We start from the raw sequence: 22,028 nt of genomic DNA, 5'->3' as shown, positions 1-22,028 counted from the left end.
AGCCTGATTCAGAATTGAAAATTCTCAACCATCCACTTTTGCTACCTCTAAGACTTCAGATAAGTCATTCAGTTATTCTAATACTCAGTCATCTAAAAAATTGGTTATTATGAAGGCAAAAGAGCTGATATGGCAGATATTACTACTGGTTTTTTAACTAACAGCCATTTCCTCCATCTTCCTTGCCAAGAGAACTCTGATTTTACACAGGTATCAGGTAGGTAGCAAAGTGCTTAGAGAACACAGGCCCAGCCCAAGGACTCAATCGCAAACGGTTTAAACCCATGATGGCAACCCCATCCATATTTTCCAGTGACTGGTATGCAGACAATCAATCAAATAACCCAGTTCTGGTCAATGGAGCAAGAGGGGAAGTCTGCTGTAGAAATGAGGTATCTGGTATCTGTCATATAGTAAGAACTCAATTGGCTATTAGTTAGCTATTAATTGGCTATCAATTAATCATTATGACTACATTAAGGTTCATTATAAGCTATCAAGAACTACATATGTGCTGGTAATTATGCATTTTTACTATTCTGTATTTGTTAAGTTCTGGTTTAGAAGGTGTGCTGAATTGAAAAGAAATATAAACCGTAATTTCTGTTCTCAGTGAGTTTATAATCCAGCTGAGGCAAAGATGACTAACACAAGGTAATGAACTATCAAATGAATGATACTCTGCTTTCTGCCTGTCAAAGGTAGAAGAGATTATGATCAGAGAAAGTTTCACAATGGAGATGGGACTTCACCAGGGACTGGAGAATAGGGAGACTGGCAAAAGAGAGACAACAAACACCATGAACAAATTCATGGATATATGGGGTATGAAAGGCATCACATTTAAAACATTTGATATTGTTAGGAAACTTTCTCCCAGTCCTGTTTTTCCTTCTATGTGGAAACAACTTCACTCATTTTCTGACTTCTCTCGGGGTTTTTACTCACTGTGCCTCAGAGAACTTTGTAAAGGTTGTAGTTTGGCCTCTAGGTGCCACTCCTTTATTTCCATCTCTCATTCTATTTAGATCTCAGGTGGAGAATACAAGAGCTATTAATTAGGTTCCCTCAGGACCCCTAAGTATCCGGGCCTCTCTAAAGCTAGACTTCAATTCTGACTTGTAATATTTTTTACTATCTCATCCACCTCCCAACCTATACATTTCCTTCTTCTCCCTTCCAGCTATTTGAGGGTTAGGTCTCTGAGATTAATCCATTTTTAAATCTCTACAGCACCTAACAGTGACTGGGTTATTAACAAGTGTTCAATAAGCATTTGTTGAAGGAACTAAAGGTATATAAACAGACCAAACTATCTCCTTCAAAACTTTCATTTATGTATGTATCTTTAGCAAGGTCTTAAAAACATGCCACTATGACTATTCCTTCACAGTTTTAACACATTCTTTTTTGATATTTCTAAATAAAGCCACTGTAACCTTGACTTAACATTTCAACTTAGCGATAAAAGGCTGTATAGTCTGCCTTTGCTCAAGGCTACAGCCACCCCTTGGTTTTCTTGAAGTGTGTAAATAAAGCTCTGTGTTTTCATTCCTTATCTAGCCTTTTTTACAGCTTAGAGAAGTCCGTTCTGGGGGAGAAAGGGCTGCTTGGCGCCAGCCATGAAGATCTACGGTGTCTACAGTAAATCTACAAATTACTGTTTGAGGAGAGCCCCAAAATGGGGGGAGGAAGCTCGAAAAGTGGCATATTCCCAGTCCCTCAGCCCTCTCCCTTTCCTGTGCTCCCCCTTCTCAGAAGAAGCTGTGCTTCACATTCCCCTCCCCCTAATCTCTTTGTTTTGCTTTCCAACTCCATCTTTATAAAAGCCTCTGCCTAAATTGAGTATTAAGACAGGTTTTTGAGGACTGGGAAAAGTCCTCCATCTTCTCAAGATGCCAGCACTCAAATAAACCTCTTTACTTTTCATTAGCACCTGTCTCAAAAGTTTGGCTTTCGTTGCGGCAGACAGCAGAATCTGGGTTTGGTTACATCACCATTCAAGAGAAGAGGTGGAAAAAAAAAATCAAGTGATAATTAGGTCACTTCAAAATCTTTTGGAGCACTTTAAGGTGAAGGAGTTTTCTGTTTACAATTATCCAATAAAGACAGTCTTAACATAAATATTCCAGATGAACCAAATAACCGCAAATCTTATTTTAAGGCAAGAAGGTGGTTCTGCTAAACACTCTATAACAATCCCTTCCATCAAGCAAAATGGATTCTTTCTGTATTCCCAAAGAAGTAAAGATATTGATATTGATATAGGTGTTTCTCCCCACCCCAACCCCCACACACCAAATGACTGAGTGCTCCTTGAAGATAATCAATAAATGTATATTGAATTGAGCTGAACTGAACATGAAGAAACAGCAAAACAGATAACCAGATATCAAAAATTTTACCTAAAGCAAGACTTCTCTGGTATTTTTAGTTTTTAATATATCTTCCAAGTACCTGATTTGACCAAGTTTATCTACTCTCAGTAACACATTTTTCAAAAATCAAGAAACTACATAGTTGGAGTGATCTCATCACATAAGCTCATTTAAATATGTGGAGCACACACATTTTTATATTAAATGTAAGCAAGTAGTTCTTCAAACAGCAATTCATGAACAGTGTTAACAGTCTGACTCTAGTCAATAAAGCTAGAAGTAATCAAGGGAAAAATGATTGAGATTTTCGGAACAAGTGCCAGCCCTGCCTCTAATCTCTCAATGATGGTTGTGATCTTGTACAAAATGCAAACTAGACAAGCAGTAATTAACACTATATTGGAGAAAAAGGAAATCTAATCAGTTCATCTCTAGATTTCCAATGCTTACCATAAGGCTTGGCACATAGAAAGCACATAGTAGGCATATATTTGCTAGGTGGATGAATCAACAAATGAATAAATAATCTAAAGTAAAATATTCCACTTAGGAATCAGACTCCAGAGAGTCTGGTTAAGGTGAATCAGGTTTCCATATTTAAGGCAAAATGCAGGGCCATATCCTTAATCTATGATGATCCAATGAATAATATCAACAATGTACATGTACCACATTATTTGACTCAGTGAGCAAATGAACAAAAAAGTCCTTACTTCCATATGGAGTCCCTGTCTGTAGGGTACTTGGCTAAATTTTTCAGCAGCTCCACCAGTGCAAGATGAATCCCTTCTTTGGTTGAAACATTAGCACAGCATAAGAGTTCATGAAGAGCCTCTCTAATATCTCTGGATGAATCCTTTAAAAAAAAAAGATAATAATAACAGCACTCACTATGGATTAGGTTTTTTATGGAGGAGTGTACAAGTTACAGTGACAGTACAGGATAAAAAAGTCTCAATTTTCTGGGAGGGGAAGGGCTAGTAGTTGAGAAGACAGAGGTGACATATGAACTTAGATTTGAAGAATTCATTCATTTGGTCATTTGTTTACACATTCAACATTTATTGAGCACTTAGTAAACAGTCAAACCTTTGTCAAGTTCCTACTGTGTACTAAATGCTAGAGATTTAACAGTGATTAAAATCAAATCCCTATATGCATAACTCATGGACACAGACAGTGTGGTGAAGGCCTGGGGAGGGGAGTGGTACAGGGTAGAAGAGGTCAATGGGGGAAAAAAGAGGACATCTGTAATATTTTGAACAATTAAAAAAAATAATTTAAAAAAATAAATAAAATCCCTGCTCTCAGGAGCTTCATTCTAATGCAAAGACAAAAATAAACGGCTAAATATATAGGTCAGATATTGTTAAGTATTATGAAGAAACTGTAAAGCAGGTTAAGGGAAAGAGTGCTGGGTTAAGTGGGATATTTTACACCAGATAATCAAAGGGAACAGCACACATAAAGGCCATGAGGTGGAAACATGTTTGAAAAATAGCAAGGAAGCCAGTGTGGCTACAGCAGAGTAAACAAAGGGAGTAGTACAAGATGATGTCAGGAAAGTGGCCTTTTCCCTCTCAACATCTATCTCCTGCTCAACCTCACTAAAATGACTAGGTCACCAACAATTTCTTAATGCTAAAGTCAATGAACACATCGGTTCTACTCTTATTTGAAACCTCCACAGTATTTTTTTCCAATTCTTTACAACTTTTTAATATAGACCATTTGAAACACAGACGAAAGTAGAGATAATAAATCCCCCAGTTTCAACAATTAACTCTAGCCAATCTTGTTTCGTCTATACCTTCACCCACTCCTCCTAATCAGATTATTTTGAAGGCAATCACAGGGAAATGATAGCATTTCACTGGTAAATATTTTCATAAATATGTCTTTTAAAAAATAATTATTTATTTTAAAATATGTTAGGTTTTTTTTAAATTTATTTTAGAGCAAGAGGAAGAAGATGGGGAGAAAGAGGGGGAAGCATTGATGTGAGAGAGAAACATCACAACCTGGGCATGTGTACTAACCAGGAATCAAACTGGTGGCCCTTCAGTGCAAGGGACGATGCTCAACCAACTGGGCCGCACCAGCCAGGGCAATAATTCTTTACTTAAAAAAACACAAAACTAATATCATGTCTAAAAATTTAATAATTCCTTAATATCCAATATCTAGTCAGTACTCAAAACTTCTCCAACTGACTCAAAAAGTGATTCTGAGATTCATCCACAGTGTTACGTGTATCAGCAGCTCATTTCTTTTTATTATTGAGTAGTATTCCATTGAATAGATGTACCAGTTTATTTACCCCTTCAACTGAAGGAGTCTGTATTGTTTCCAGTTTGGGTCTATTATCGCTAAAGCCACAATAAACATTTGCATACAGGCTTTTGAAACATAAGTTTTCTTTCCTTTTTTTTTTTTTTAATTGTTGAAAATATTACAGATGTCCCCTTTTTCCCCACTGGCCCCTTCCACCCCACACCCACTCCCCGCCCCAGGCCTTCACCACACTATACTATTGTCTGTGTCCATAGGTTATGCATATATGCATATAAATTCTTTGGTTAATCTCTCTCTGCCCCCCCACCTTCCCTCTAAGATTCATCAGTCTGTTCCATGCTTCTATGTCACCGAATCTATTTCAATTCTCTTTAGTAAACAATTCACAGTGGGACTACAGGATCATATGGTAAGCATATGTTTAACTCGATAAGAAACTGTCACTGGTTTCCAAAGTGGCTCTACCATTTTGCATTCCCATCAGTAGTGTATCAAAGTGTCAGCTGCTGCTCATCCTCACAGTACTTGATATGGTCAGGGTTTCTTTTGTTTTTGTTTTTAATATCTCACTATGGTTTTATTTATTTATTTTTAAATATATCTTTATTGATTTCAGAGAGAGGAAAGGAGAGGGAGAGGGAGAGATAGAAACATCAATGATGACAGAGTCATCAATCAAGCCCACAACCCGGGCATGTGCCCTGACCGAGAATCGAACCCCAATCGCCTGGATCCTAGGTCGAGGCGCAACAGCTGAGCCACGCCCGGCCAGGCCTCACTGTGGTTTTAATTTACATTTCCCTAATGACTAAAGCCAAGACCCTGCCCCCTTGACAAGCTCACAGTCTTCTGGAATAAAGAATTAAATAAGCTGAACACATACTGATAAATACTACAGCAGTATACACAGGGTGTTATAAAAATACAGAGAGGCCCAGCCGGTTTTGGCTCAGAGGTTGAGCATCAACCTAGGATCCAGATCGCAGTTCAGTTCCTGGTCAGGGCACATGCCCGGGTTGCGGGCTCAATCCCCAGTTGGGGCGTGCAGGAGGCAGTCAATGAATGACGACTCTCTCACCACTGATGTTTCTCTCTCTCCCTCTTCCTTCCTCTCTCTGAAATCAATAAAGATATATTAAAAATGAAAAATACAGCCCGGCTGGGCATGGCTCAGTGGTTGAGCGTCGACCTGGGATCCAGGCGATCAGGGTTCGATTCCTGGTCAGGGCACATGCCCAGGTTGTGGGCTCGATCAATGACTCTCTCATCATTGATGTTTCTACCTCTCTCTCCCCTTCTCCTTTCCTCTGTCTGAAATCAATAAAGATATATTTTTTTAAAAAATTAAAAAAAAAATACAGAGAGCCCGGCCAACCTGGCTCAGCGGTTGAGCACCGACCTATGATCCAGGAGATCATGGTTTGATTCCCAGTCAGGGCACATGCCCGGGTTGCGACTTGATCCCCAGTGGGGGGCATGCAGGAGGCAGCAGATCAATGACTCTCTGATCATTGATGTTTCTCTGTCTCTCTCTCCCTTCTTCTCTCTGAAATCAATAAATATATTTAAAAAAATAAAAATGAAAAATAAATGAAAATACAGAGAAGTGCTATTTAGCCCATGTGGGGGGTAGGAGGTGGGTAGGGAAGGCTTCCTAGATATGTTGCCTAATGTAGATCCTGGCAATAAACTAGTCTGTCAGGTGAAAAGTGGACATTTTGTAGGCAAAGGGGGAAAAATTACAGTGAGGGCAAAATAGTGAAGAAAAGCATAGTGATTAGGGAATGACTACTACCTAGAGTTCAAGGTGAGAATGATGGGGGGAAAGCCAAAAAGACATTACAGAGACCATCCATGAAGAACAATCTACAAAATACAAACTTATCTTCCTAGGAAAAAAAGACATGAAAAATTATAAATAACGATAACTCAGGAAAAATCTTAATTGAAGTACTAAAGAACTGAAAGAATAGAGAACTTCAAAATCAAAACACCCAGTCTGTTTTCTGAAGTATGTAGAGAAATCTGTAACAAGTACTAATGACTAAAAGTCAAACTGCTATCCCTTTCACAATATCTGAAATCCTCCCCCCACCCCGAAAAAAACAAACCAGAGGCCAAATTTCACTTAGTAATATTCTGAAAAACTCAGTACTTACAAATAAAATCCAGACACTTTAGAAAAATAAATCAAGAACCACAGCCTGGGAGGCAAATTTGTGTTTTTATCCTGGCACAGGCAAGTACTTGCTGTGTGACGTCAAACAAATTACTTTTTTCTCTGTAAAACTCCAGGGTTGAATGAACTGACCCCTACCTGACATCCCTTCCTGCTGTAACATCCTATGACTCACTAGAAGAATTAAATCAAAGGCTGAGAATTCTTTACTCTTTAGTCCCTGTCTTATCTACAGCCACTTCCTTCCTCGCCTCCATCTCTTCAACTCTATGCTACACTGAATTCCTCTTTTTAGAAAAATTTATCTTTACTGTTGAAAGTGTTACAGATGTCCTCACAATGAATTCCCTTTAATTCCTTGAATATATCACAGCCACTCTCAGCTCTGGGTCCTCAGACATTACTCCTTCTGTTGGTGCTCCTGCACTCTACCAGCAGAGCTGCTCCTTCCTAGGAAAATGCCTCATAAGTCCTCCTCCTCCTCCAAGTCTCCACGCCATTCCTTCTTTCTCCCATATCTCCTGTAACAGTTCAGGTTAGATACTCTATGTATTCCCAGGGTACCCCATCCTTTCCTGACCACAGCAACACTAAGCTTTATTCGAATTTCCTGTTTAACATCAGTCTCCTCTATACTGGTGGAGTGGTGTGATCAGAAGGCAGAACTGTGCTATTTACACACTATTGTACCACCAAAACCTAGCAAAATGCCTGGTTTAAAAAAAAAAAAGTGGCACCAAGTAGGTACTGATGAAGAAATTAGTAATACACTGTGAACACTCACCTCTAACACACCCAGGATAGTGTCCAGCTGATCCTCTCGGAGGGTGATATTGTTGGAGATTTTTCTCATGGTATGTATGGACTGCAGACGTACTTCCTCAATTTCATCATTAAACATGTCAACCAGGAAATCAAGGCACTTCTCAGCAAAAGAGGGTGAAGATTGGGCCAGCATGCAGAGAGCCTCCACAGCAGCAATGCGGACCTCTAGACAAAAGGAGACAAATACAATTGCATATCAAGTTAAGAGCCATGGAAAAAAATCCAAGGATTCCTTCTCATTCAGCTTTGTCTTTTGCTTTCTACTCCTCTCCCATTACAAACTCTGTCTGGGAGATCCCCTCCATGCCCACAGGTTCAGCTTCCACCTTCACTTCGACCTAAGAACAAGAGCTTTGATGTCACAGGGACTAAGGTTTAGATCCTGACTGTGCAGACATGTGATCGAGTCACACACCTGTCTCCATTAACTGAATTTCTTGAAAACTAAGTTTTTATTTATCTTACTATTCCAACCACAGTAAAGTGCTTTTTTTAAAAAAAGGAAGTTTTTAAATAATATTATTAAAACAGGCTAGATATCATTATTCTTATTTTAGAGATAAGATTCAGCAACGTGCATTAACTTGTCTCAAAGTGTGTAAGAGCAGAGATAAGACTAGTGCCCAGGTCGGTTGATGATATAGACTAGCACTGTATAATGGTTAAAGGTAGATGCTCTGGGATGACTGAGATCTCACAGTGAACTGTGAAGAGTAATCCCTCCACAAACTTGGAAGTGATCTTGAATAAGTAACTTAACTTCCTAGCACCTCAATTTTCTCACCTGTTCAATGGAGATAATACTCATTTCCTTACAGAGTAGTCAGAATGACTAAATGACATAATGTAAGTAAAGCACATAGCACACTGCCTGGCACACATTAAAAGCTAAACATTAGCTATAGCAAGGTATTGTAAGCACTCTGAAAACAGAGCCATGTCTTCTACCTCTTTGCATGCTCAGAACATGTAACAGTGGAGTTACTGAATCTAGGAAGCCCTTCCTTCATTCACTAACAATGTTTCCTGAACATGTACCTACATTCCAGGCTCTGTGCTAAGTGCTGGGAGACAGATGAGAGAATAGTAAGCTACAATGTTCACAAGACTTTCATAAATGCTAGTTTCGTTCCAGTGGTTCCCACATGGTTCTGCAACACAATATACAGTTTCAAAAAAGAAAACACTTAAAGTGTGGTTAAAACTCACAAATATAGTTTGGTTTTGTATAAGAAAATTTTATAGACACTTTAAAAGCAGAGTCACTACATTCAAGGTAGATGACAGATTTTTCCTAGTAGTTAGGAATTCCTCCTTTTAATGAGAAGGGAAGAATTTGCTCCACTTCACAAAAAAATGTAATTTAAATACAAAATGGCTAATTACAAAGCAAGCCAGAAATGGACCCAAATGTGTTAACTGCTGGCTTTTCTTCCCAGGGCTTTATCTATTATACCACACTGATTCCTGTGTAACTCCTGCAGCTCCATCAGAGGAATCACAGAGAAACTCCTATCAGCATGAGATAACCAGAGCTGACAAAATTCCAAGCAAAAACAAAGAAACTTGGTGTTTTACTTTGCATGTATTGCCTGGAGACAGACAGGTAAATCAACAGTTCTACTGGACTTTTTGGAACGTTGAAAGTATATTATAGTCTTTTTAAGGGTCCAGGGCTGAGAAAAGGAATTTGCTATGTTGCGGGGGAGAAGAGGGGGAAAGATTGTTTCTCTGCTGTCTGAACATGTGTAATTAAATCCTGGCTTTGCTATTTACTAGCCTTGTGCTGAATACTGAAGTTATAAAGATCCACAAAACCGAGACTTCTCCCATAGTCAACCTGCAAGAATAATTAGTTAACTGCACTACAGCATGATGAATAGTATAATGGAAAAGTGTAGGGAGTACACGAACATGCAGAAGAGGCACAAAGCCCATTCGATAATATCAGAGCAGTTTCCTGGAACAAGTGACCCCTAAAACAATGCCTAAAGGAGTTGCTAGGCCAAAAGAAAGAAAAAGACATTTCTAGGCAGAGGAACCATATGTACAAAGGCCCAGGAGGGAGGAAGGAAATGTAACAACTAGAGGATTAAAAGTATGGGTGGTACTAGAGACTGTAGCCAATGAAATGATCTACTCACTTTCCAAAGTTAAGTTCCTTCAATTAAACCTTAGTGATAAACTGAAAACTGTAGAACTAAACCACATAAACATTAATAGTGATGAAATTCAACTGTAGAAACTAAACAAAATAAAAAATGCTAGTAGAAACAAAATAGATTCCAGTTGTCTTAGGATAAAACAAGTTTTAATAACTGGACTTCCTAATTATTTAACACTTTTCAATTATAATTCATTCATCAAGTTCACAGAGAACAGAAAAGCAGAGGTAGCTTTAACTAATTTCTACATACACAGAATATCTTACAGCAAATTGTATAGAATAAGCCAATTCTCATATCTACTAATAAAACATTGTCTTTCAAAAGTAATTTTCTTGCCCTGGCTGGGTAGCTCAGTTGATTAGAACATCATCCCAATACGCCAGCATTTTGAGTTCAATCTCTGGTCAGGGCACACATAAGAATCAACCAATGGCCTGGCTGGGCGTGGCTCAGCAGTTGAGCACTGACCTAGGATCCAGGAGATGGTGGTTCGATTCCCGGTCAGGGCACATGCCTGGGTTGCGGGCTTGATCCCCAGTTGGGGGCCTGCAGCAAGCAGCTGATCAATGACCCTCTCATCATTGATGTTTCTCTCTCCCTCCTCTCCCTCCCCCTACCCCTCTCCCTCTCTTACCCCCTTCCTCTCTCAAAGCATGTCCTCAGGTGAGGATTTAAAAAAATAGTAGGTACACTTGACTGTACAGACTAAATGAGATAGTTGTGTGCATATCAATCACTACGATGCCTTACACATAGCAGTAACTCAGTAAATGGGCGCTGTCATTATGCAGTCACACTTACCATACATCTCATCTTCCAATCCATGAACAAAGGCTCCACAAGCTCCTGACTGGATCAGGTTCACAGCCCCTGTATCTACTTCTTCCTTGGGAGCATCATCTCCCCACTTCCTGCCACTGGAAAACTCCCCTGAACTGTAAAGTTCCTTGGCACGCTCATGTGCAGTGCGTTTCCTCTGTAGGGGACAACAACAATTACCACTTGCAGGAGGTTCATAAAGGAACAATAAGATGCACCCTGAAAACATGGACATAAGATTGCTCTCTCAGAGTTACACTTTCAAAAAAAAAAAGCTCAATAGATCAGAGCAGAGAAATGCAAATTCAACTTAAAGACCAAAGGCTCACAGGTCTGTCACTGCTGACAGTAACCTTATTAAAGATAGTGAAAGAATGTGTGGATCAGACAGACACTCACGTTTGCAATGACAACATAGGAAAGGGAGAACCAGAGAAGTAAATAATGGTAGTATCCCTCTAAGCACCACGATGGGTAGATAATATACTGGCCCTAGAAAAGAATTTTTTTCAATCCCAGTAGACCTACATCTCTATTTAACACTTTGTTCTATTTGAGCAACATTGTGCTTCCAAGCAACCTAGTAAATTCACTTTCTGCATAGAATGCCTAAAGGGGAATATACTGGTTAAATATCCAGTCCACTTGAGAGTTACAACTCTTATTATATATGAATACTTTATAATCCGCTTATGAACATTCTTGGTGTGAGTCCATATCCTTGTGGCCGATCATTCTAAAGGCACTGATGAAATACAGCACCTGAGCCTATAAGGATGTGGGTCAGACCCAGTAGTGAAGTTTGTACTTTGTGACGTCCTAGATACCTTTGGATCACCCATCCCTCACCATTCATCATGAGCATATCCTTCTTCACACTTCTATCCCAGAATACACAAAGAACACTTAATCAACTACCTCAAATGAAGGTAATACCCTTCAGTAAAATCATATAGCAATATTTCAGATCAACTCCTCAACCATTCTTTAGAATTTATCTTATCTTACCAAAGAACTCAAAAGAAGAAAAGAGCTAATATGCAGAAGGTAATACTCTTTATGTGACCTATTAAGATGGAAAAATTAGAAGGATCTAAATGTATAACAAAGGGCTGAAAAATAATGGTGCATCTACTTAACAGAATATTATGCAATCAGTAAAAAAGCTAAGTATAAAATTGGCAATATGAAAAAAAAGCATATAATACTGTGGCAAATGTAAAAAGTAGACTACTAAACTATCTGCATACAATGTTTAAAACATGCATAAGAAAAAGAGCTGGGGAGAAAGACACCAAAATGACAAAAATCATTGTGTTAAGAGTAGTGGGAAAGTGTCAATTTTTTCCCTTCTCCTTCTATTCATCAAAGATTCTATAAATCTTTATTAATGCTTTTATAACTTAAAATTTAAGATATTGACAATGGCCCTGGCCTGTGTGTCTCAGTGGTTAGAGCATCAGCCCACGCACCGAAGAGTTGCAGGTTCAATTCCCAGTCAAGGGCACATACCTAGGTTGGAGGCTCGATCCCTGGCCCTAGTTGGGGCACATGCAGGAGGCAACCAATTGATGTCTCTCTCACATAGATGTTTCTCTTTCTCCGCCCCCCACTCTCTCTAAAAATCAATGGAAAAAATATCTTTGGGTGAGGGTTAACAACAACAAAAAAGATATTGACAATGAATGAACATATCATATTCTCAGACTCTCATTTGATTTTGGCAGCTGTATCAGAGAACTGTCACAGTAAAAGCTTAAAGGCATTCAATAAGAGGCATTCTGTACAGTCAGAAAAAGAATTTACTCACTCTTCTATGGGAACTACGATTGAAAAGCAGTCCTAAGATGTCACAATCTCAAAAAATAAGACCAGACCTTTGCAGTTTCTAGCAATAAGAAAAATACTGGTTGTTCTGTGTAAAACACAACTCGTGGAAAGTATTTTGTTATAATAATTTAAAATTTAGTGAAGTAACATGTAATTTGGTTCAAGTTACTAAGATTTTAAATTAAATGTAATCTAATCATCCTACATTAATTTAACAAATGCATGGGCTGCAAAATTAAATCAACATCAACTTGGCATATATTGTTACATTGATGTTAGTTATAGAAACCCAGTTTAAACAACAGAGAATTCATGTTACCCTCAGATCTGACATCAGCTTCTTGTCAAGAGTCTGCTCCAAGAAATGAGAACTGACTTGCTCCATAGAGCCCTGTAAAAAGAAAGAATCCAGAACAAATTGAACATCTTTTAGCACCTGAACATTATCTTAATAGTCAAACTTTGCAGTCAACTTAAATGTGTAAAGATAACATTACTCTTGATACTAAAGATGCCTATGGGTTCTGAATCATCTGGAAAATAATAAAAACAATAGCAGCTGCAGCTAGCACCTAAATAGAGCCTATTGTGTCATGCACCGTTCTAAGTGCTTTATATATACATTAGCTCATGTAGTCCCCTTCAGAAGTAAATACTATTATTAGTCCCAGTTTTTGTCTTTTGTTTTTCAGATTTTTAAATTGATTTTTAGAGAGAGAGGAAGGGAGAGGGAGAGAGAGAGAAAAACATTGATATGAGAGCAAAACATGGATCAGCTGCCTCCTGCACACCCCACATCAGGGCATATGCCCTCACCAGGAATTGAGCCAGCAACCCTTTGGTGCACAAAACGACTCCCAGTCCACTCAGCCACACCAGCCAGGGCCAAAACAAAGTTTTAAAATGTGAAATAGCCCAGCTGGGCATGGCTCAGTGGTTGAGCGTCGACCTAGGATCCAGGCGATCAGGGTTCGATTCCCAGGCAGGGCACATGCCTGGATTGCAGGCTCGATCCCCAGTCAGGGGCGTGCAGGAGGAGGCAGCCAATCAATGACTCTCATCATTGATGTTTCTCTCTCTCTCTCTTCCTCTCCTTTCCTCTCTCTGAAATCAATATAGATATATGAAAAAAATAAAATGTGAAATAAAATAAAACATCAATAACAACTGGTTTAACTCTGTATTTTATTATGAACAAGCAATACAATTTATAAGCAGGAAACGCTGAAATCATACAAATTCCTTATTATTCCATGAAAATGCTTCACACAGGTTTTAGTAATTACCCCATAAATATTGGTCATAGAATTAGGGCTATCACTGGATCTCTGTCCAGTACAGTCAGGTCCAAAGTATTTAGCCAACAATCTTACCAAGATTGGCAGAGTTGGAGACCCTCAAAAAGAGAGTGTTCAGCCTGGCCAACATGGCTCAGGGGTTGAGCACCGACCACAGGAGATGGAGATTCAATTCCCATCAGGGGACATGCCTAGGTTGCAGGCTCGATCCCCAGCAGGGGGCGTGCAGGAGACAGCCGATCAATGAATCTCTCATTGATGTTTCTATCTCTCTCTCCCTCTCCCTTCCTCTCTCTGAAATCAATAAAATATTATTTTTTTTAAAAAAGAAAGTGTTCAAAAAGAATCTCAGATTTTCTTGCTGTGATATTCACAAAATTTTATAGGTACTTATATATATTTATATACTATAACCACCTTCACCATCACACATAGTAGAATATGTTACAATTTATAAACATTTTCATAGACAGTATCTCATTTGAGCATCATGACAACCCAGTGAAGTAAATATGAGAGATATTACAACCCACTTAAGAGATGAGGAAACTGAAACTAAGATCAAGTGACATCTCAAAGGTAATAGATATAAAATAAGACTATTATCGGGTCAATACTCCTTCTATAAGACAGTTCCATCTCTAAAAAGTCAACTTTTTTTACAAATGTACTATGAGTCCCCAAAGGCAAAACACTAGGAGAGTACCAGGTTAAAAGTCAGGAGACTGATATCTGAATCCCATTCCATAACTTTCTATTAGTTGGATAATTAACTTCTCAGAGTCTCAGTTTTCTCACCTGGGAAATGGGAATAACAACATCGACCTGGCTGGGTTACTGTGAAGAGTAAGTGAGATCATGTAAATAGCCTCATAGCAAAGTATCTAGGTCATAATGGCTACTTGATAAATGGTAGCAATGACTTATTATTTTCCTTTTTCTCTAGGCCGTAGCTATTTCATATGCTAACAAGTATATATAGAATTGTCTTTAAAATTCTTTCTAGTTCTAAAAGACTACTTCTCCACTGGAAATTGGGCTATTTCTTTCTATTTTAAGAAATACTAGGATTTCTAATAGTGGGTTACAACTGTCCCTACCTGTAGTTTCTCAAAATGGTTTTTATAAGTGTAACACACAACATGTTCATTAAAGAAAGTGTAACTTACCAAAAGCTTTGCAGCTTGAACTCGAACCACCCAGGACCCATCACTAACCATGTGACAAATTTTTCCAAAAGCATCATCAACTAAGCGAATTTCTTCATTAGAAGAAGGGATTGGGACAATGCTAAATTAAAAGAAAAAACCCCACAAATAACAAAACATAAGCTTCAGGTTCAATAAACTGGGAATGAACAAAGAAAATAGAAATGACAATTGATTAATTAAAATCCTAGAATGATGAAACACATTTCATAGCAAACAAATGACTCTGGGAGTATAAACCAACCCTTTTAGTTATGCTGCAAATTTTCACTGTCTTGAATAAAAGTGTTTAACTCATCAAAGGTACAAAGATTTATGAAGATAACAAAAATTAGCTACCACAGAGTACTTTTATCTTTATATTTATTCTATATTTGCATTGCTGTCAATATAGTGAATCTCAGAATAAATCAATATAAAACATACTTGCATATCTGCTCCTAAAAGAAGAGGCAAATTCCAATTAGTCTTTTATTTTTATTTTTTTTTAATATTTGTCTCTCCACCTCAAAGAATCTGTGAGAATGATTTGATTACTGCAAAAATTTTAACCAGGAAAACACTACCTAAGGGATCATTATTCTCAAACCACCTGGTATCTTTCTCTGGCATCTGTATTAACTAAAATGGGATCCAAATAATTTTAAAGATTTTAAAATGGTGGGGTAGGGGTGTGGGGGGGAAGCTGCAAAGCACTTGAGAAAGACAGTCCCATCCCTTCATTTATTCTTCATTTACAAAAGAGGAGGTTAGGACCCAGAGAGTTGAAGTATCTTTCCCAAGATACACAGAAAGGACGACAGAGCTGAAGAATAAGGACCAGCCATCCTGATTTTCAGGGTCTGTGCTTTTTCCCTATTTCACACTGCTTTCCAAAAATCTAACCAACATTCCTTTTCTGGAGGTGGGCTTTTTGCATGGTGTGAGGAGAGAAAATTGGCTTAGCAATTAACAAAAGCTGGCTTACACCCACACTGACCTTTCAGGATAGAGCTGACTGACAACCCAGATAAGCTGGACTGCAGCACTGCGCACTTGTTCATAGTCATCAGAGAGCAATTTACAGGCCTGCAAACAAGGATTCCAAAGTCTGTTAGTTTTGTGTCCCCCAAGGTGATGTTCAAACTCTTTTCACAATGAAGGTAAGGTGGCTAGGTAAGGATGCCAATCTTTGTGGGTAGTTTTAACAACTTGAGCCTTTGCCCCAACAAAGAATTCTTGGCTTCTGTCAGCTGCTCTCTGTGCTCTGACTGTGAACCCTCCCACCCCAAGTCTGGAAGTAGAACCACAGGCTGATCACACAAAAGCCACCTAGAATAGCACGATTCCAGCAAAGCCTGCTGGGAGCCCACACTGCTGCTCTCACAGGTTCAAATACCAGAGATGGTTTTTTCCCTATCTGTAAAATCAAAGCACAAATTTCTGATCAGCAGTCCATCTGAAATAATTGTACAATTGTAATGCTAATTACCTGGCTTCCCATATAGTTTTCCAATAGGGAGAGAAGGAGCTGGTCAGGTCAACACAACCTTTCTGAACTTCTACTTCATTTTCTAAAAAAATAAACCTGGTGTATACATCAGTCATAAAGGCTTGTCTGATTATCTTCCTCTGAAAGATAAATCACTTTGGCCCTGGCTGGTGTTGCTCAGTGGTTAGAGCATCCGCCCAGGCACCAAAGGGTCGTGGGTTCAGTTCTGTACCTGGGTTGCAGGTTTGATCCCCAGCCTCGGGCGGGTCCTGTGCAGTAGGCAACCAACCAATCTCTCACATTGACGTTTCTCTCTCTCTCTCCCTCCCACTCTCTCTAAAAATCAATGGAAAAAACATCCTCGGGTGAGGATTAACCAAAAGAAGAAAAAGATAAAACTACTTTGATAGACTAACAAAATCTGGTCTCTGAGCATGGATTTAGATTGCCTGCCTCTAGATTCCTGCCATTATTCTACAAGAGAAATATCACTTTGTAAAGCCTTTTGGTAAGGCAGTCAGTCAGCTTCTCGTAGTGATACTATAAATTCACTGTGCCTTCCTTCACCAACACTACAACACTCATGTGATAACTTTTCATATGATCCCAGGGCCTTAGTCATCCTCCTCCAGGTTGTCAAGGGTGGTGCCCAGACTGACTTCAGGTTTAGCCCAAGCAGCCAGAGATCAGCAAGACTACCACTTTCCTTATTCTGAGCACTACACTTCTCTTTGTACACTCTGCTATATATACTGACCTATCTAAATCTCCCTAAAGTCCTTTTCACATATACTAGTGCTATTCAATTACAAATCCTCATTCTCTTCTTAGAATGTATGTTTTAAATACAACTTCAATGCATCCCAATTAATATTGCCTCTTAGCTAGCTGAACTCTGTTTTCAAATTCTGACAACCAATGTACCACCCTCCCAGTTTCATGATACCTCCCCCTCCCCTTGCGGATAGTCATTTAAGGTACCTGATTATAAATTGTTTGGTGTAATTTCAGTCCTCTTTCATGAAGCTGCAACTATAAAATAAAGATATAGTTTAAGTATTTGGTGAAAAAAGAATACATATTTCCAATGTCTCCCCACAATCTCACATACTTTCCCCCATTATATCGGATTAACATGGTTCCCATTAGCCAAAATCAGTGCTATAAAAATAGAAAACCTGGTCAAAGACTTTTTAGTAGATGTATTCAAACATTTAATAACTTTAACCCATGGACTCTCCCAAAGAGATATTAGAAAAATATGAAACAACGATAAGAAGGATGAGGCAGAAATGATTAGCACCATTTCTTCCTAAAAAGCACACCCCACCCTGGTAAATTTCTCCTACATTTCTGAAACATGGAAGGTAAATCTGAACCTATTTTAATACAAAAGGCAGGGGGCTGCTATGTTTCAGAAATACAGGTGAAAACTATCAGAGAAGCCCAAAGAAAAGCACACCTATTATACAGAAATGTGTGCCTTTGAGCTCTGTGATGCCACCAACACCTTCCTGAAAAGTATGCATACGGTGTATCCTGGGGGAATTCAGAGTGTATTCAAGGCAGCATTAGCCCTGTACATATGAAAAATAAACAAATAAATAAAACTGTTCCCATTTAATTTCCATTATCATGTTTACCATGGCTTTTATAGCTGCTGTTCTGACACGTGGGTCTTGGTCACAGAAGTAATCCCCTATAATCTTCTGGACATCTCTGACAGCTAGGCCTTCAGCATCCTTTGTGGCACTTTTCTCCAAAGAGCCAAGATTGCCAAGTAATTGCAGGCACTTATTTCTTACACCATGGGAAGTATCTGTCAGGTGCTATAAAAAGAAAAGAGAGAAATAAAGGACATGATTAAGATACCTTAAAAATAAAAATAAAAAAACAGAAACAAAAGCATTCTATCAGCTTCAGGAATGACTTTGAACACTATATTCTCACCATAGCCTGTCTAGTATCATGTTACTTGAGTGTGTGTCCTCCAAAAAGAATCATAAGTCCTTAGAAAATAAAAAATAAGACTCCCATTTGTTTACCACCATAGTCCCATCAACTGGCATTTTGCCTTGTAAAAGTAGGAGTGGGTACTTTAAAAATGGCCTCTTAAATTGCATTTTATTTGCTATCAAATCTAAAAACAAAACAGAAATTTAAATTTTTAAAACTTTTAATATCCATACAGTAATATATAAAAATTTTAAGTGTACTACTCAACTTTCACAAAATGAATACACACATATAACAAGCACCCAGATAAAGAAATAGAACATGTTGCCCAGCCGGGTGTGGCTCAACGGTTGAGCATCGACCTAGGATCCAGGAGATCGGGGTTCGATTCCCAGTCAGGGCACATGCCCGGGTTGCGGGCTGCAGCAGATCAATGACTCTATCATTGATGTTTCTATCTCTCTCTCTCCCTCTCCCTTCCTCTCTCTGAAATCAATATATATTTTTTAAAAAAAAACAGAAACAGAACATGTCCAATGCCCCAGCAAGCCCCTGGTGCCCCTTCCCAGTAACTATTCCACCACCACCAAAAATAGCCAGTATTTTAACTTCTAACACAGAGATTTATTTTGCCTATTTTTGTACTTTATAAAATCAAATAGTGTCTGGCTTTTGCTTAACATTATCTTTGTGAGATTAGAGAGCATAATATGGCATTATAGCTATGATTCATTCATTCTCATTACTGCATAGCATCCCATGTGAATACATCACAATCCATTTGTCCTTTCTACTGTTGATGGATATTTGGGTTATTTCCAGTTTTTGTCTACTCTGAATAATGCTACTATGATTATTCTTGAATGTGGCTTTTGGTGTACACCTTCACGTTTTTGTTGTATATATACTTAGGAGTGGAATTGCTAGGTCATAGAACATACATATGTTGTTTAAGAAGACACTGCCAAATAGTTTTCCAAAACAGTTATACTAATTTGACTAATTTACACTTTCACCAGTATTCTAAAAGTGTTCTAGTTTTGCCACATCCTTGTCAACACTTAGTACTATTAATCTTTTTTCAATTTATCTCTTCTCACCAGCATTTTTTTTAAAAATGTTTTTACTGATTTTTTTTTTTAGAAGAAGGGGGAGGGATAGGGAGATAGGAACATCAATGAGAGAGAAATAGCACCAATAGGCTGCCTTCTGCACACCCCCCATTGGGAATCCAGCCTGCAACCCAGGATGTGCCCTGACTGGGAACTGATCCAGTCCTGACTGGGAATCGATCAATCCAATGACCTCTTGGTTTGTGGGGCAAAGTTCAACCACTGAGCCACACTGGCTGGGCCTCACCAGCATTTTAAACAAAGTATCAGTTATCTCTTTCTCATAACTAGTCCAAAGCTACTAAAATAAGTTATTTACAAAGTGCAATAATAGGAAATAAAAATACCTTAATGAAATGAGGTTGCACAGTAGGTCATAATATGGTGTGGAACTCTGTCTTTTAAACTTTGTAGACTGAGGCCCACAGTAAGAAATAGCCATTATATTGCAACATAGTACTCACACAAATATATACACAGAAAATTTAACAAAACAGTATTTACCCTTACATCTTGTGATGTACTCTGATATTTGAATTCTATTGTTTTTCAAAATATCATGCATCCATTAAAAATGTTTACAGAACATTTATAATATAAGGAAAATACTTCCGCTCTAATGTTAGTAAAAGAACAAAAAGCAAAATAGTATATAAAATATGATTACAGCTATGTGTTTAAAAAGTAGTAAACAATCTGTATTCAGGAAAAAATCAGAAAGCAATACATCAAAAGACAAATAATGGTCACTTTGGGTAGTGAATTATGAGTGTAGTTTTTTCTTTATACCTTTCGTTTTCTTTCCAAAGTTTCTATGAGTATAAATTTTTATAATAAAAAGTTTATTTAAATCAAATTTAAGAAACTGCCACTTCAAGCATAACAACTCACTTAGAACAACACCTTTCTCACAAGCACAACCTCACAATTATATATATATATATATATATATATATATATATATATATATATGTATTCTCTTACAGGAAGATATACTTACTCTCTCAAACATACAATCCCCACTTTTTTCCACATAGGATCTTAATATTATTGTCAAAGTGTTTTGTGTTTGTTTTTTGTTGTTGTTTATTAAGAAAACTTGAACACTCTTTCCTGGGGCACAGAAGTAGTGTTCTAATTCTATGAATATAATACTCTTCTACAATTCTAACATATTTGTCTTCTTATAACTTCAAAATCAATTTATCACAACAATTAAAAGTAAAACCAATTCTACAAGGGTTAGGAGCTGCTGTTATGTACAAAAGGCAGCTAATTAAAAGTTCCAAATTAAGTCAAAAGGCACAACTAATGTGTATTTCTTTCATAATCAGAAAAAATTAACTTAAAAACAAGCACATTTCCTAAACACTTGTTTGGGTCTAGTTGGTCTGTTCATTGAGGCAACAAAGCAAAATAAAAAGAACATGAGCTTTGGAATCAGAAAAACCAGAGTTTATACCCTGGTTTGCAAGTTCCTAACTATAAAAACTTGGATAGCCTGGCTGGTGTGGCTCAGCAGTTGAACCGAGAGATAACTGGTTCAATTCCTGGTCAGGGCACACGCCCAGGTTCCGGGCTCGATCCCCAGTAGGGTGCATGAAGGAGGCAGCCAATCAATGACTTTCATTATTGATATTTCTCTCTCTCTCTCTGCCTTTCCCTTCCTTTCTCTCTAAAAATCAATAAAAACATATTAAAAAAAAAAAACTTGGATATGTTAAACTCCCTAAATCTCAATTCCCATCTTTATAAACAGTGATAACACTTACCTAAAGGATTGTGAGGAACAACTGAAAAACTGGATATAAGGTACAATAATAAGGAGAGTGCTTATATTTGACACAATATACATGGTAACTACTAGAATTCTTTTCTTTTGGGGAAAAAAGGAAGTTCATTTTCTAACAAATTACTCAGCTTTATTCCTAATCTAACATCAAGAAACAACAAAATTAGATAGCTCTTAAAACCATTAAGAGTCTTTGGCAATTCTCAGTTACAAATTTACATTGTAGAATAGCTCACACTAACAGATAATGCAAACAGTTCAAGAAAGAAGCAATCGTGCCCCGGCTAGTATGGCTCAGTGGTTAGAGTATCAGCCTGAGCACCAAAGGGTCGCAAGTTCTACTCCTGCTCAAGTGCACAAGGGCATGTACCTGGGTTGCAGGTTCCATTCCCGGCCCAAGTCAGGAGGCAACCAATCAATGTGTCTCTCTCACAGTGAGGTTTCTCTCTCTCTTCCTCTCTCTTTCTCTCCCTCTCTACCTCCCTCCCTTCCACTCTCTCAAAAAATAAATGGAAAAAATATCCCCTGATGAGGATTAAAAAAAAGAAAGAAGCAATCCTGTGTCTAACCATTATTCTCTTACCTTGCAGGCTACATCAACTAATCGCATCTGGACAGCTTGATTCTCTGGGAGTTTGGTGCCAATTGCAAGCAAAGTGTCCAACAGCTGAGCTAGGACTTGATGAGACTCTAGAAA

General features: G+C 38.2%; 1 protein-coding gene across 3 annotated transcripts in view; it reads right to left on the bottom strand.

Moving 5' to 3' along the window:
• INTS4 (integrator complex subunit 4) overlaps positions 1–22,028 on the bottom strand; it is a 71,794-nt gene that overhangs the window by 32,946 nt on the left and 16,820 nt on the right. For all 3 annotated transcript variants that reach the window (XM_016196346.2, XM_016196347.2, XM_016196348.2), the window contains exons 4-12: positions 21,915–22,021; positions 18,115–18,300; positions 17,453–17,503; positions 15,980–16,068; positions 14,962–15,082; positions 12,814–12,885; positions 10,647–10,821; positions 7,637–7,842; positions 3,092–3,234 (exon numbers count right to left, since the gene is read on the bottom strand). In XM_016196346.2, coding sequence (XP_016051832.1) covers positions 3,092–3,234; positions 7,637–7,842; positions 10,647–10,821; positions 12,814–12,885; positions 14,962–15,082; positions 15,980–16,068; positions 17,453–17,503; positions 18,115–18,300; positions 21,915–22,021 — 1,150 coding nt within the window. The remainder of the gene's footprint in view (positions 1–3,091; positions 3,235–7,636; positions 7,843–10,646; positions 10,822–12,813; positions 12,886–14,961; positions 15,083–15,979; positions 16,069–17,452; positions 17,504–18,114; positions 18,301–21,914; positions 22,022–22,028) is intronic.

The sequence above is a fragment of the Miniopterus natalensis genome, chromosome 11 (genome assembly GCF_054644295.1).
Source record: "Miniopterus natalensis isolate mMinNat1 chromosome 11, mMinNat1.hap1, whole genome shotgun sequence".
Taxonomy (NCBI): Eukaryota; Metazoa; Chordata; class Mammalia; order Chiroptera; family Miniopteridae; genus Miniopterus; species Miniopterus natalensis.
Note: the sequence above shows the minus strand (reverse complement) of the source record. Positions and strands in the feature narration are given on the sequence as shown.